This window comes from Platalea leucorodia (assembly GCF_965183815.1).
Source record: "Platalea leucorodia genome assembly, chromosome: 7".
In the NCBI taxonomy this organism is placed as follows: domain Eukaryota; kingdom Metazoa; phylum Chordata; class Aves; order Pelecaniformes; family Threskiornithidae; genus Platalea; species Platalea leucorodia.
This window is the reverse complement of record NC_138829.1, coordinates 16,475,934-16,491,505: the sequence shown is the minus strand read 5'-3', so window position 1 is coordinate 16,491,505 and position 15,572 is coordinate 16,475,934. Positions and strand designations below refer to the sequence as shown.

At 34.8% G+C, this 15,572-nt stretch overlaps 1 protein-coding gene across 10 annotated transcripts in view; it reads right to left on the bottom strand.

Annotated features, from left to right (window-relative positions):
* Positions 1-15,572, bottom strand: part of ATG2B (autophagy related 2B) — a 47,434-nt gene that overhangs the window by 9,272 nt on the left and 22,590 nt on the right. For 7 of the 10 annotated variants that reach the window (XM_082316651.1, XM_082316655.1, XM_082316657.1 and 4 more), the window contains 16 exons: positions 14,543-14,700; positions 14,112-14,284; positions 13,668-13,818; positions 12,706-12,905; positions 11,742-11,822; positions 9,927-10,033; positions 9,560-9,652; positions 8,658-8,728; positions 7,539-7,615; positions 7,135-7,305; positions 6,504-6,645; positions 5,327-5,529; positions 4,110-4,336; positions 3,292-3,400; positions 1,209-1,403; positions 519-620 (listed from right to left, as the gene is read on the bottom strand). In XM_082316651.1, the coding sequence (XP_082172777.1) occupies positions 519-620; positions 1,209-1,403; positions 3,292-3,400; positions 4,110-4,336; positions 5,327-5,529; positions 6,504-6,645; positions 7,135-7,305; positions 7,539-7,615; positions 8,658-8,728; positions 9,560-9,652; positions 9,927-10,033; positions 11,742-11,822; positions 12,706-12,905; positions 13,668-13,818; positions 14,112-14,284; positions 14,543-14,700 (2,260 nt within the window). The remainder of the gene's footprint in view (positions 1-518; positions 621-1,208; positions 1,404-3,291; positions 3,401-4,109; positions 4,337-5,326; positions 5,530-6,503; positions 6,646-7,134; positions 7,306-7,538; positions 7,616-8,657; positions 8,729-9,559; positions 9,653-9,926; positions 10,034-11,741; positions 11,823-12,705; positions 12,906-13,667; positions 13,819-14,111; positions 14,285-14,542; positions 14,701-15,572) is intronic. The other 3 variants (XM_082316653.1, XM_082316656.1, XM_082316654.1) reach the window with 2 other exon arrangements.

Sequence of the window (15,572 nt, the reverse complement as noted above, 5' to 3'; positions counted from 1 at the left end):
TGAACAGCTTCTGGATTAATGATTACCTTTTTTCAATTAAAAATACCAAAGTGACTTCATGAACAAGCAAAGCAAGATCATTCAAGAATAAGTAAATGCTTTTTAAAAGCTATGATTTAAAAACATTAGACATCATCAGAATTCTCAAGAGGTAAACTGGTATTATGCAGTAAACAGACAGGCCTATAGATATTCTTAGTTTTTAAATTTAAAAAAAAAAAAAAAAAAAGGGTAGTTTCTGTAATAGCTGGAGCAGAAGACAAGTTCTAACATGGATATAAACAAAGCGGAAGAGATCCAAAAGATATGTGTGATTGATCATAAATAAATAAAAGGTATTAAATCAAGAAAACAGCCCCATAGAACTTGTATGATGGTTACAAGTATCTGGTAAAAAAACCCAACTCAGTATCATTAAATAAATAAAAATGTTTTTGGGTTGTTTTTTGTGTTTTTTTTGTTTTGTTTTGTGTTTTTTGTTTTGTTTTGTTTTGTTTTTTCCTATTGGCACAACCAACCTGGTCAATATTGAGGCGAAGTGGCATTAGAGAAACACGTAAACAACACTCCTGCGGGGATCTGCCAGACTCTGGACGGACATGTAATGCTTTAACTGTTAACTGAGAAAAAGCAACAACATAAGTAAAAGCAGTAACATTCACAATTACTACATCTCAGAACACTAGCTAGGAAAAACATTTACTGCAAAACCTCTGTACTAATCTGATTCCACTTACCAAGTATAAAGCTAGTGCTGCATAAATAACTTATTATGGATGTTATAAAAAAGAAAAAGAAAATTAAAAAAAAAAATCATAAATCCTTTATAGAACCAGTAAGACTACAGTATATCATAAAACTACAACTCTGCATGTGTAGTGAAAAGTCTAATCATACTCATACAAGCAGATGTTTGTTCAAAACCAAAATGTGAAAGCTACAAAAGTAGTCCTGCACATCTACTTTTTTTAAACTGACAGAATCTCAAAAACATTAATACCTGACACACTAATATTCAAACTGACTTTTTAATTAATCCACAATTCATTTACCCACAAGGAGTCAAGCAAATAACTATCAAGTAATATTATTTCAATGTTCCATGACCTCATGTTCCTTCTTCTGCAAGATTAAGAAACATATACAATCTCCACAATGATAGTCCAACCACTATAACTATAATGAATTAACATATTTCATAACTGTACCATGTTTGAATGTGCTTTTCTGGGCATCTCCTTACTGCAGTAGAGATAGAGAAATTTATTCATCTGTGATGTAGCTAAGCGATCTCTAATCTCCAGGTCTTGAACAATAAAAACCTGCCGTGACACTGGCTGCTCCAACAGACTGGATTCACCTTCTGCACCACCTGGAGGGTATACCTCATGCTGGAATTTCACCTTTTAAAAAGGAAAGAAAGACAGCATAATCAGCTTCAGTGAAAAACAACCTTTAACAATAGAATATTACTTTAAGAAAAAACACACAAAAAGCCAAACAAAAACCCCATGCCACACATAAGAACTTGAAAAGCTGTCTACTATTTTAAATTTACAGGAACAATATTAGGATTTCTGAAAACTATTCAGATTCTTGTGCATCTAGCAGTAGAAATCTTCCAATTTCTACTTGTGTACATGTTCATATTTTAGGATGCCAATCTGAGCCAAAACAAAGAGTCAGTGTAAGACAAAGAACAAGTTTTGCTTTTCATTTTAATATTGACTCTGCTTTTTCCTCTCAATCCTGATATATTTCTTACATCATGTTGAAGCCTGTACTTGCAGTTCTTGAATCCTGCTCCTTCTATGCTTAGGAAAGTAAGGTTTCTTCCCTATCAACAGACTTCTCAAGTAACTTCTTGCAGTCTCAGTTTCCTTTTTCTTTACGCACTTTAGTCCATCTAAATAGTCATCCATTACCTTTCTTAAGTTCTAAAGAATTCTGAATTCTCTCCTTTTCCTCATCTCTTGATGTAGTTCTCATTTTCTATCAAAGACCTGTGGTTACCTACAAATCATTCCCTGTCTCAGTAACCCCCACAGCACCCTTGCCTGCAATGCAATGAAGCAGAGCGCACACAGCAAGGGGAACAGTGGCCTCTACTGGCCAGCTACTGAGATGTTCAGAAACGCTGTATTTAAGTGCCCTTTACTCAAGGTACATGGGATAATGAACATTTTACGTGTTGAAGAGATAAATACACGTTTATTCTAAACGCTGCTCAGAAACCACATTTTTGACACTCTTTTTTCCTTAATTTCTTGCTTAAACATTATTATTAAGTCTTGTATCAAGTCAGGGGTACTGGGGGGGGCGGGGGAGGGATGGGACGGATGACTTTATGCCTCAGTACTAACACCAACTCATTAAATACCTGCAAAGTAAGAGAGATTGCTGTACTTCTACATATGAAGTTTTCCACGTGGAATATTAAACATTTCCTTTTTTCCTCTTCTTTATTGCAATATTTTAGCCTTTTCTAGAAAAACTATGACAAGCATCAAACATTTCTGGCAAGTCTGAAGTGCTAATGGGATGAATTTTAAGCTCTAGAAATGCACATATACTATAAAAGGCATTTAGTTTTATGTAGTACCTTTCATGTTTACAGCAATGTTTGAGAAAACCTTATTTTAAAAATAGGTTGTTATTGTTGTTATTGATCTGTTTAACATGCAATTTGGTTAACTCCTTGTCAATATTCTTCACAGCGCCAGAATCAAGCATCTAGTTTCTATGTTAGAGGTAAGCACAGGCTTAAAAACAGTAACATACTGTTACTGCCTGAAGGGTGCTAAATATGTTAGGACAAGTACAGGAACGATATTGCGATATAACTGGATGTTATTTAATATCCAGTTATCATCAACTGATACACTAAGTGTCTCAACAGATCTACCTCCCAACAGATCTACCTCCCAGGTATTTTGCTAGAACATTTAATTTCATAATAGGTGTATCAATTCAGAGTAGAACTGAAGACAAAAAACCAGAACAGCAGTTGTAAAACGTGGTTATAATAAACAAAAACTTTAAGAATATTACAATAAATATCCTTCATCTTTAGAAACATGTTTATTCAGCAAGTAAACAATACTGTGCTAGAAGAACAAATACATTTTTTCTTAAATTCTGAATTCACCACCTTCAAAGTGATTGCTTAGATGTAGATAGTAATGGAAGAAATCCCACTGAGTTCTAGTGGAAAGCTGTTATCAAACGGATATAACACGTAAAGATATTCACACACAAACAGCTACGGCTGAAGCTGTTTCTGTCATTCACCTTGCTTAACTGTATTTCCATTAGGAAGTCTGGGTTTCTTCCTCTTCCCCCACATACTGTACTTCGTCCATGCCTTGTTGGTGTATGAGAAGGAGAACTATGAGGACTTCTAGGGAAATAAAAAAGAAAAACCCACTTTTGCAGATTAAACTTAAAGCTATCTCACTGTTAATCTAACACTAAAAGCATCTACGTTTCACTGGATATAACTTACTAGCATTTTAGTGGTTACAAGAGAAAAATAGTAGAAAATACCAAAAACATACTGGAAGTTGTGTTACTGTTAACCAAATACTTTCTTTTTATTGTTCAAGTAATGCATACTTAAGCAGAATGCTAGGTATATGCTTCCCACCAAATTAGCATTCATAAAACATTTCCTTAATTTTGGCTGTAATAATATTAATTACTCTTTGGCTTACAAGACATCTTGAAAACCAGACTCCAGCTACCATGGCGATACTCTTCTATGCTCCTTAAGCCCCAATCTGTTTAGGTAAATTTAACTTCTAATATAACCCTTAAAAGCAAATCTATCCCTCCATCCCCAAAAAAACACCAAAACTAAACCCAGCTTGTCCAGGTTAAGACACAGGAAAAACATACTCTGGTGTGTGGAGCTAAACTGACTAAGAAGATTCTAGGTGACCTTTAAGGTCCCTTCCAACCCAAACCATTCTATGACTGATTCCTTGTGAGGACGGAGCAAAGAAGCAAGCGAGGGAGACTTGAGATTGAATAATGGTATTAACCTCAAATCAAAGGAAAATTAAGTATTTTAAAATGTTCTAATCTACAGAATTACATCAAACACTTACATGAAACTTTTAGCTGGAGATGTTGGTGGTGCAGTCCCAAAATCCCTTCCGCCATAAAGATGCCAAATAAGAGAGATTTCCTTTACAACATAGCGTACCAGAGGAACAGGAAAATGAAGGGGAGCTTTGCTTGTATCTGTTTTTTTTATAGGCTGGCTGAAGTGATTTTCCTTTATGATAATTGCATCATCAACCATTATTTTTATTACTGGCTCTTCCTCTTTTTCCTAATTAGAAAAAAAATTAGTATATAGCATTGAGAAGGTGAAATCTGCTTTCTTTATTGAGATGTCTAATTCTTTCCTATGAAAAGAAAATAAACTCTTCTGTACTGCCTTCTAAAGCTTATACAACACAGGCTTGGTTTAGGAATGATTCTTATAAAGTAACTTAAAGACAGAAACACATAAAAAAACCCTAGAAGCTGAGAAGTAATTGGGAAAAAAATTTCCTCATCCAAACTGTGAACAAAACAAAACAAGAATTGAAAACAAACAAAAAAACATGGAAGAGCCCAGGCTACCATATCAGCACTTTTGGAAACAAACAAGCTCAAAGATAACTGGGCAAAACCAGCTTCTAATCAGGGATCCAGAACTACTTCTGTCTATTAAGAAGAATACAACCAGAGATACTATGAAAAACATGAACATAAGCTGTTTTCAAAGAGTTTGAGTACAGTTTCCTAAATCTTTTAATACAGTGGACAGACAGCAGTGTAAAGTGACACACAAGCTTTTGTCTGAGATTTGGCAAGGATCTTAGGCCCATAAAAGCATTGAAAGCTTACACTATGAGAGAAATGAATAAAAGATTAGAAGACGTGCAAAGCTGCTACTTTGATAAATACTATATTTTGCTTAAAACATTTTTTTTAACTACGCCATTATTGCAAGTCAAAATGGCAATGATAAGACATGACTAAAATGTAGGAAAACTGCCAATGTAATCTAATATTAAGATCAGAGAACAATTAAATACTACTGAGATACAGAAAAATCATATATTTGAAAATACTTGCATTCATTCCTAACAGTAACAACAGATGAAGTCCTTTCAAACAAGAAGATTATTTTTCTGCTATTCTGCCCACTGATAAAAATATCACTAAGTAATCACAAAAAGCTATGAAGTCTAATTTGTCCAGGTCTTACACAGGCTTTTCTCTAATTCAGTTTACATATGGATTTTTTTTAGTAATTGTCAAAGTTTCTTACAGCAACAGCAACTTTGGGTGCAAAAAGAATGCAGAAATCATCACTTTCTGCAGGAACATCTCCCATGGCCTCGTTTATCAGGTGATGAGTGAATGAAGCATAAGTGGGACTTGGATCTTGTGAGACATTTCCACTTTCATCTGGAAACAGGAAGAGATCTGAGCAAGATGGCTCCTGAGTTTGAGACCTGTCATCCAAAACTCCTGGGAGTTGAAGGAGGGTGTAGAAAAAACACGTCAGCGGAAAAATCTTTACAAAATATGAAAATATGAACAAAATAACATAAATGTTAACTAAAAGTTGTTACTTCAATTACATCAAGGGAATTTGCTTATTATATCTTGAATCAATTCCTACTATAAATAAAATACAATTCTTAAAAATTAAGCGACTGTACAATTGGAAGTGATTACAATATAATCATAACTAGTTACTAGCAGAGATGAACTGAGAAACTATAGAAAAACTATTTGTAAAAAACCCCACAGATACAAAAAAAAAAAAAAAAAAAACACAACATTTTTGTGTCCAAGTTTCTCATTCTGGTAGTAAGACGCCAGCATCAATAACTCTCAGTACTACACTGACTGCTCACCTTCCACAATCAAAAAGGGGACCAGACATTATGGGAACAGTGAAATTCTCTATTTGCAGTACAAAATCCTTAGCCAATTTAAACCTGGATTTAACTCTAGCCATGATGCAGAAGCCATAATCTTGTGATAAAATAAGTTATCTGGTTCTCTCTGCTACTCGAAAGATTTCCTCACAGCTAAAAGTTCTTTCTGGGACTCAGAACCGTATCATCCTCCTGGACTGCCTTCATAAACAGAATAGAGGTCTCCGATTCCTTCACACTGCAGTATGCCACATAAACTTACACCCATACTAACTTCTGCTCCTAGAGAATTTGAGGTCTTGACAGAGTCCCACAAAGTCAGATTCCTTCCTTGCTGTTTTCAGTGTCTCTATAATGTGTTTTTGACCAGAATCTTAAATTACTTTTGCATTACTGTTATTAAAAACAAGAAGCTGTTTGATAGTTTGAAGACTTCAGACATCAAAGGTATGCTCCCATTCTTGTTACAGCATCTCTGCATACACAAAACTTTCAATCCCACTTTCCTTCCAGAAAGGTTGTACTTGATGTGTATTCATGCCTCTAGAGGATTCTTACCATTAGACTCTGCCTTCATGGCAGAAGCAGTCTGTTGAGTCTCAATTTCCTCCATTGCATCACTCATCAAATCCCGCAAAATCTGTTGCTCTGATTCAGCAAGGACTGGTCCGTGGGAAGATGGTTGGCTAAAGGTCTCTACCTGGAGGAGAGGAACTATACATAGTTACATCTTAAAGACAACTGCAGTATCATGCTGAATAAGATTTTGATAGAACAGCTTGATGTACAGCTCTTAAACTATAAGAAGTAACACCTTAACTTTATAAATAATCAAGTGAGCTGAAACTCCAAGCTAGATGATTCATAAAGTGGGTTAGAACATTATGGTTCAGGGTATTTAGATCATCAGAGTACTTGGACAGCTCGTATACATCCTGGAATTTCCTTCTTTAGGTAGGAATAAAGTACAATAGGCAAACAGCACAAAATTTCTTAAAATATTAAGTAGTGACTAAAGCAGGAAAAAAAAGGCACTATTTTACTCTTAAATATATTTTAAATTAGATGCAGTGTGTTAATTTCTTTGGAGGAAATCTCGTATTCTTCGGAAATAGAATGGGGATATCAAAATTAAAACATATTACCAGGAAGCATAAAGTTAAGTTGATATTATTTTGCCACCTTATACCTTCATTTTTGGCTTGCTAACTCCACGTTTAATCTCTGTCTTAGTGGGTGGATGTAAATCACCATAACTTGCAATATATTGTATAAGATTCATTAGTGCAGCACAGGAATCGGAGCAGGTACGAATATGGATTACATCACTGGAACAGTGCAGCTCAAAACGTGGTTTAGTCTAGATAACAACAATAAAAAGATAAGAATACAATTCAAATCAACCTAAGGTTCCATAAAAATAGCATCTATACACAGTTGTTCTTAATTTACTTAACTAGTCAAAAAGGACTCAAAAAATAGTACACATAAACTGAAAAACCTTCCTTTATTTTAAGTATAATAAAGTAATTTTCAAATCACAATCTGTCATGGAGATTTTACGTTTTATTTTATTTGTGATTAAATACTTACTCTTTCCCCATCAGAATCAGATTTTACTGCCGTAATGGTTAGTTCCAGCAGTCCCATATCCATAACACGGACATAATCTGAAAGACAATGAGTAATTTAAAAAAAAAAAAAAAAAAAAAAATAAGACTTAATAACAAACATCATGCTTACTATGTATTTTTGGTTATTAAACCATCAGAAATAGCATGAGCATAAAAAGGGCTCTTTTTTGTCAAAACCTTTTATATCTCTGCATTTCCTTCTTTTATGAGGATTACTCTCAGAGTTCAAGTTTCAGCTACTCAAATGAAGAATCCAAATCTTTTCAATCCAATATATCACTCCTACTGCCACCATCTGTGTGCAGTCTAATCTTTTAAGATATTTATCCTCATCCCATCTGTGTGAGCTAGAGAAGTAGACGTACGCAGAAGTTGGGTGACTAAGCATCCTAGCAGTTTTTTACTTGAAGTGAGAGAGAGGACATTTTCACATTTTTTCACTAATCTTTCAGTACCATGAATAACATATTTCCCCTCTTTCTTGTTTAAAGAAAACAGGCATATCTTTACTCTGTCCTTCACTAGAGATCTCCTACCTAAGCTAAATACACACATTTGTGGGCACACGGTTTCATTATTTCTCCAATTCATTTGTTAAATATTGACTTAAGTTCCTCAGTCATTAACGGTTGTTACTATATGAATGAAAACAAACCAGTTGGTATCATTCTTTTCAGAACCTAGAAATCTGTGCCATATAACACCTTTCAAGTTCAACTACTTAGAATATATATGTCATAAAATGAGATCTCTTTTCTATGAAGATTTCTTTCTGTGCCAACTCCAGATTTTTAAAAATATGCTTTTTTCAAATACCCATTATGAAACTGTAACAAAAAAATGAAGGACTTGCAAGTTGCTGTTCTCTGACATCCCTCTGCATCCACAAATCCCAACTAGAGCACTCAGATTTTCATCAACACTACATTATTCATTCATATTCAACTCGCTGCTCCTTATCTCCTTAGACCTCTTCTTCTATAACCTTTATATATGCTGAATATGCCTGTAATTTTGTTTCTTTAGGCTCTGCAATTCATTAGTCACATCTTAGTAACATCATCAGTAACATCCTTACCTCTATGGAGGTTCACCATAACAGTGTTGCACTTGTCAGACAGATGCAAAGCAGCTTCATCTAAAATTATCCTAAAAGATTACCAAAAAAAAAAAAAAAAAAAAAAAGAAATAAATATGCTAGAGAAATGTTGTGCAATTCACTAGACAAAAGAAATTAGTATAGAAAAAATATTTAAAAACACAAATACATCTACTGTATCTTAAATCCAAACTCTTCACTTTAACCTTCCATAATTTCCAAATCCACTGGTAATTAACCACTGCAAGACATTTTCACCATTGCTAATCCTATTTTATTTGTATTTCAATTTATGTATTTGATCCTTCTTCGAATGAAAAGTAATGCTTTTGGCATATGGAATTAAACACTTCTATTTCCTTTTTTGCCTTTTTTTCTTTTGAATAAAGTAACAGACACGTTTGTTTCAAAGGTCATTTATAAGGTTTTATCTATAGAAACAAGCACCTTGGCAGATGTTTCACATCAGAACAGGCATAACAGAATGAATATTCAACTAAAGTTGAAAGAAAAATATATAAAAAAGTTACAGACATGTTCAGTCATCATTAAACATTTCCTTAATTAATATACTATCTTCAAATAACAAATCTTTAAGAAATCTTACAGTGCTACGAATTAACAAAATAGACACAATTTCATTTCAGGACATCTTTCAACTGTACTAAAAATTGCAGAATGCAGTTGTTAAAGAAAGCAATCCAACTGAAAAAGTATTTAACCTAGTAAAACAGAATGATTACACATGAGCAAGGTATATTTCAAAAGATGCAAACCAATGTGATCATTTACACAACATGAATGATTCCTAGGTCAAAAAGGCAGACAGGCATTACAAGTTTTACAGGAGCTTCCATGTTTCACAATTACTTAAATTATACCTGAGAGTAGAAGAGGATTTATCTACTGCAACACTGCTGGAAATGCTGAAAGTTTCAACAGTAAGTAGAGATCTGACTGGCAAAAACAAGGGCCTAACAACAAATAGGAAAACAAAACCAAAATTAATACTCTGTACTTCTTTAAAAGTGCAATCAAAGTCTTACAAGTTACCTAACTAGATCTTCCCAGGCCTAGGTAAGTGCTTATCCTACTTTAAATTGCTTACACTTTAAGGTATCTCTGTTAAGTACTTTTTCCAAACAAGCTTAAATAAATATTCTTTACAATATACAAACTCTAACATTCCTAAAGAATAAATATATAGCTGCAGTGCCACCAAGTGACATACACTTGCATTTTATTTACCTGTAATCAAGAGCACAACTCCACAGATGTACATGAAAAGTTGTAATTGTAGCTGGAGGATTATATCCCAGAACAGGCTCATCAGAAATATTCAAAAAGTATAAAATCTAAAAATCACAAACATATTATTATAATACTTCAATATCTGTTAAATTAATAAACATTTATGCATTAGAAAAGTGAACATCTGTTAACAGGTATGACAATAAAATGTTTGATTAGCAGAAGGAAAAGGGAGTGAACAATCTCGGATATTTAAAGGTGCTTACCCAGTATCTGAATATAGAAAAGCATGGAATGTAAAGAGGGCAAAAAATACAACATCCAAAGTGCAGCCTCAAAGGTATGGAAAAAGGCCAATCCACAGATGCCTAAGTGGCTACTTGTACAATGCCTCACAATCCATTTTTAAAGCATTTCCCAAATACAGTCTCATTCATCTTTCTTTGCAGTTGTTATGACAGTGTTAGTATTTTCTTTATTCTCTTTATCTGAAAAGCCAACTTTTCTGGTAACACTGTACATTGTTAAAGTTATCTTCAAGTTATCTTTCATTTTCTTGTGGGCGGGGCAGGAAATATGCTCAGAATCAGAAATATGTGCACATGCATTGTATATATACTGCTTTTTCATGTATTACTGCATAAAATAAACTCCTATCCTTCTCTTTATGATCTGTCATAGCGCTCTCTCATATCCGTTACACTATAGAAGTTCTTATATCATTCCAAGCCTGGGGCATACCAACACTGCTAGCCTTTTAATCGTTTCCTCTACCTATCTCTCTGGCCAATTTTTTACTTCCCCCCTCCTCCTCCAAAAAAGATTCCCAAGTGCATTACATGCAATGTTAATTGTGTAAAAATTCAGAGAGCAAATAAGAAACATGGTGTAAAGCAGGCTACATGAACACAGAAATACCATGCTGAGAAGAAAGTAATGACACAGCAGAGTCCAAAGCACTAAGGTCAGCTCCATGAAGTTATACAATAAAAATGCATGTAAAAATAAGCATACTGTACGTACTGGAGGATAAGCAGGACAAGCTTGAATGTCAGGGTTTATGATCTGTAATCCAGTATGGTCTAACTACATGCAAGTACATGCAACTATACTGCTACTGTGCTAATGGCATGTCCTAGCTCATGCATGTTTACACACAGCTTCCGGATCAAGGGTCTCTAGCCCTGTCTGCTATGCTATACCTCTGCATCCACATAGATCAGTACAACCCTTCTAATTCAGAAGTTTGCATTACAAGAGTTTAGGTAAACTGCTGCTTACTACTTCCCCAAAGTTGTCTTCTCCGTTACTGCTATTCAAATGACGTAAAACAGGAAAGAGACAAGGGAGAAACCAGGACTTGAGGAATGAAGTGAGCAGAAGGGAAAAATACAGAAATGCTTTCAGTGCTGCAAGTAGCACATTTGTTTGTTTTGAGGGTGGTTTTTTTAAGTCAAGGATTATCTAAGTACTTGGATAGCACTGGACTACTGAGATTTTCCATCTGAACTTAAAAAAAAAAGACCCTAGAACCTCCCTGACATGTTGTGGGCAGAGATTTAGGATGATGAAAGGAACTGTAGCAAATGAATACACAAGTAAGAATTTAAGAGCAAGACTACAGTCTGTCAATGGCGTCAAAGAGAGACAAGAATGAAAGTAAAGAATAACACTTCCAAGAGCAGAGTAAGATAATAAAACGCAGCCTAACACAAAGATTTTCCATCGAGGTTTAGTTTGATACTTAAAGCAGTTGTTAAAGCAACAAGACTGAAATTGAAGATGTAGTTGAGAAAACTGTAGCAACCTGACCTGTTCATGCCAGCTTAAACCTGAAGGCAGTACTCTGTGCTGAAGGGTGGCTCCTCTTAGTCCGACAGCAACTAGAAACTCCTGCACAAGAAAGTTGCATGAGTTAGTTTACATGAAATACATGTAACTATTTGACATCTAGATTATGAAACACAGTCATCCTTCTGCTTCCAGAATCTCTAAGTGTCTAGAAATGAAGAAAGGACTGGGCGAAGATTAAACATTCAAAAAAACCTTGCTTCCCAATACAGAAACCCTGGCTAATATAGTCTAATACTTTTGAACAGGACAGTTTAGAAATCACAATTTTGTGGTGGTGGTAGGAAGGAAGGCTATCTGTTCATTCACTCTCAGATTCAACAGAAATTACCAGGAGTACCAACTCAATGTAGTTCATTCTCGTGCTGTTCAAATCTGAGTAAATTGAGCCTCTGTGACATTGTGCTGGCCTGCAGATTCCTTCCTCTAACTCTACCAAACTGTTTGTCACCACTATGCCAGCTAAAAGGTCATCTTTTAGCCATGCTAATGAATGCTACTTTCAAAGCCAAATGTACCACTCCTTTACGAGGGCCATTCCAAATAGGTCAGCAAGGGCTGCCTATTAGATGACACTGCTAGTAAGCTGAGCAGAAAGCTTTTAACTCTTTGTATTTCTTCCTACCAGATTAAAACTCAAGCAAAGAAAAACAAGAAAAAGGTCAACTGGCCAAAAAATGCATTCAGTAAAGAAATATAGTGCAATCAGCAAAGTAAAGCATTGTAAGAATCAGTAAATTATGCTGATACTTAAATTTTATAATCCACCCAAAAGATTCTAATAGAAAATTATAGTTTGAGGATGAATGGCTCAGAATTATATGGTTTCTTCATCTATAACCCTTGTAACCCCACATCTAGATGCTTCCATATAAACTGAGATAACCCAAATAATTTATAAAAGCACAAATTTGAAAATACAAACCTTCGTATTGCTCTCTATTTTATCCGATTGGATTTTTACTGCAACGGTCAGCATACTTGGACAATCCACTCCTACACCATCTGAAGTAGTCCTACTAAGACCATCTTCTTCAGAAAAACAAATAGTAGGTTCTAACCAATGGGGACGTATTGCGCTGGGCAGTCGTACTTCGGAGGAAGGGACGACCCCATCTACCATACCTGCAAAGAGATTTTAGAATGAGTTACCTTGTGCTTCAAAGCTGTTACTAATAAAGAGTTAAGGAAAATCCATTTTATGCTTAATGCCCTTAAAATTTTTTTAATTACCATTAATTAAATTGATTATTTTAATTTAATGGGTTACATGGAGAGATAGGAATATATCGCTCCTTTACATTTTATGAGATGGTGCCAGGTTAACCTCTAAACACACAATAATTAAGCTTGCACTGAAAATCCATTAACTTGACTACTACTGATTCAGAGACATTTGAGGGGGAAAACCTTAAAAGGTTTAACTACATAGGGGTTACCAGCCATACAAACTACACAGTCAACTTAGAATTCTTCACCTGCTGGCTACAATTAGCTACCCAGGAAAGACACAGCAGCCACTGGTAACCTGTACCTTTTTAAATTAACTAACCAAAAACATGTAGGAAGTGTGTACTTTCATAATGAAGTACAGACTGTACAGCTAATTTGCCAGAGGACGACAATATCTTTGAAGACCAGCAGCTGCCAAGGCAAGTTTGAGCTAAACTGTAGCTAAGTAAATACAGTTATCGGGAAGTTATATCATTGTAGCATTTAGGAGCATTAGCCATGAACTAAATCTATTGTGCCAAATGATACACTATCAGAGACAGAAAGAAAGGAGGAAAGAAAAGAAAAAAAACAAAAAAAAAAAAAGCATTTCTCCTAAAAAACGTCAAGCTTATTTCAAATTTAGTCCCAAAGCCACCTCAATCCCACACCTACCTTGATGATATAAATTGAGGCTGCTAGAATGGATACAGACGTAGTGTCTGTCCTCAAAGCCTTCATATTTAGTCACACTGAAAAGTGAACCATTGTTGAACTCAAACCAGAATTCGCCATGTTTTCCTTCCAGTGTATTTCCATCATCCTGCTGAAGGAAGAATAGAAATGATAAATTGATTGCTTGCTGAGTTTGCTGCAGTTAGACAGTCTAATCTAACATAATACTTGCTACCAACACATATTCTCCTGCTTGCATTTATTCTCATGTAGAGCAAAGTAAACAGAATTACTAAAATATTGTGTTGCATTATAGTATAATAGTATGAAGATTACAGAACTACTGTTACAAACACTTGTTCCTTCCAAAAACACTACATAAGGCATGAAAGGCATCCCACGGTCAAAACAACAGAACAACTTTTTCCAGCCCCAGCATCTCACCTTTACATCTGTGAATATTGACACTAATCCATGTGTCACATTTAGCAGAACAGACAGAAAGCTTTGTGAGTTCTTATTCTGAGAGTCAAGCTTTTTCCTTCTGCGTGAACGATAGTTTGGATCAACAGTAGAATAATACTGTAGTGTTTCTTCCTCAGATCCACTCTCATCATCTAATAGATAAAATGAAAAACAACTAACTCTCTAGCTAGTACACATATTATGCCAATAACTCATTGTTTTTCCATCAGTAATGCAATTCAATTTCACCCTTATTTTACTTAATTAAACAGTAATCTATGTTTTTTCTTCTTGGTTTAACTAAACCCTTTCTTATAAGTTTGCAAATTCTTTCCACTACCAGCTTAATCACTTCAGCCAATTATGCTTTTGAATCACTATAGTTCTAGATGATTTATTAAGTGTATTACCATAATGAACTGCAGATTTAAATTGACTAAAGCTGTCTTTACTGAAAGTGTTGATGAGCTGGCTGGCCACAGACAGTCCAACACCGTAAGAAAGGTTTTCAAATGTTTCTACAGGAGATGGAGCTGTGGGTTCCCACAACAATAAATCATTGCTGATCCTAGGAAGAAATACATTACCATTATACAAAATATATTACTATATTCCCCACTTAATATAAGGTCAGTCAAGCAATATTTCCTTTGCAGACTTCATATAACAGATTTCAGATTTCATAAACAAGGAAGAAAAAAAAGTTCTAGACCACAAGGAAGAATTATGTATTCATGAGTAAAAGCAATAAATAATGAAAGTAACTTCTTTTTCTGTACTTATGGTATGCACATATCAAAGTCTAAGATTTGATAGTGACACAAAAGCCTCTATTAGTAGGTGTACATTAGCTCAGTAGGCTGGGGGGTGGTGACAAACCCCTGTTTTGATCACATCAATTTTCAAGCAAAGTTGCAGAAAATGTTAGTTCTTTTGATTTCAAGTGAGTCTGTGGCTGTCAGGGTAGAAGATATATGTGACATTCAGTCCAAAAGTACACCAACAGAATATTCAATGAAAGCTTCAGCATTGCCACTTTGGAAGGGAAAAGATGCTTTGGAAGTAAAGTACTGTCTATCAGAGGCTAAAATAGATCAGCATGTCTCTTTATGTAGCTAATTTGTAGCATAATACCTATTTTTCAGTTGATTTAATCTACTTGTATTTCTTTGTTTTTCATACAGAAAACTAACAGAAATAAATGCTGAACACCTATCTGTAAGTTGGGTTCACTTTCTCTACGCTTTCGTAAGCCTTTGTAAGGCTTACAAACTGGGTTATTAGGGTTTTTTCCCCTGCCTGCCTTGTGGACTCTTAATTTTTAGATGGAGAATCACTGAATAAAAAGGAAAGAATAAAATTGAATGCAACCGTTTTTGAAGTACAATGATCTATTTATAACGGAGAATTCAGAAAGATTAGAGCAAAATGAAACATTGT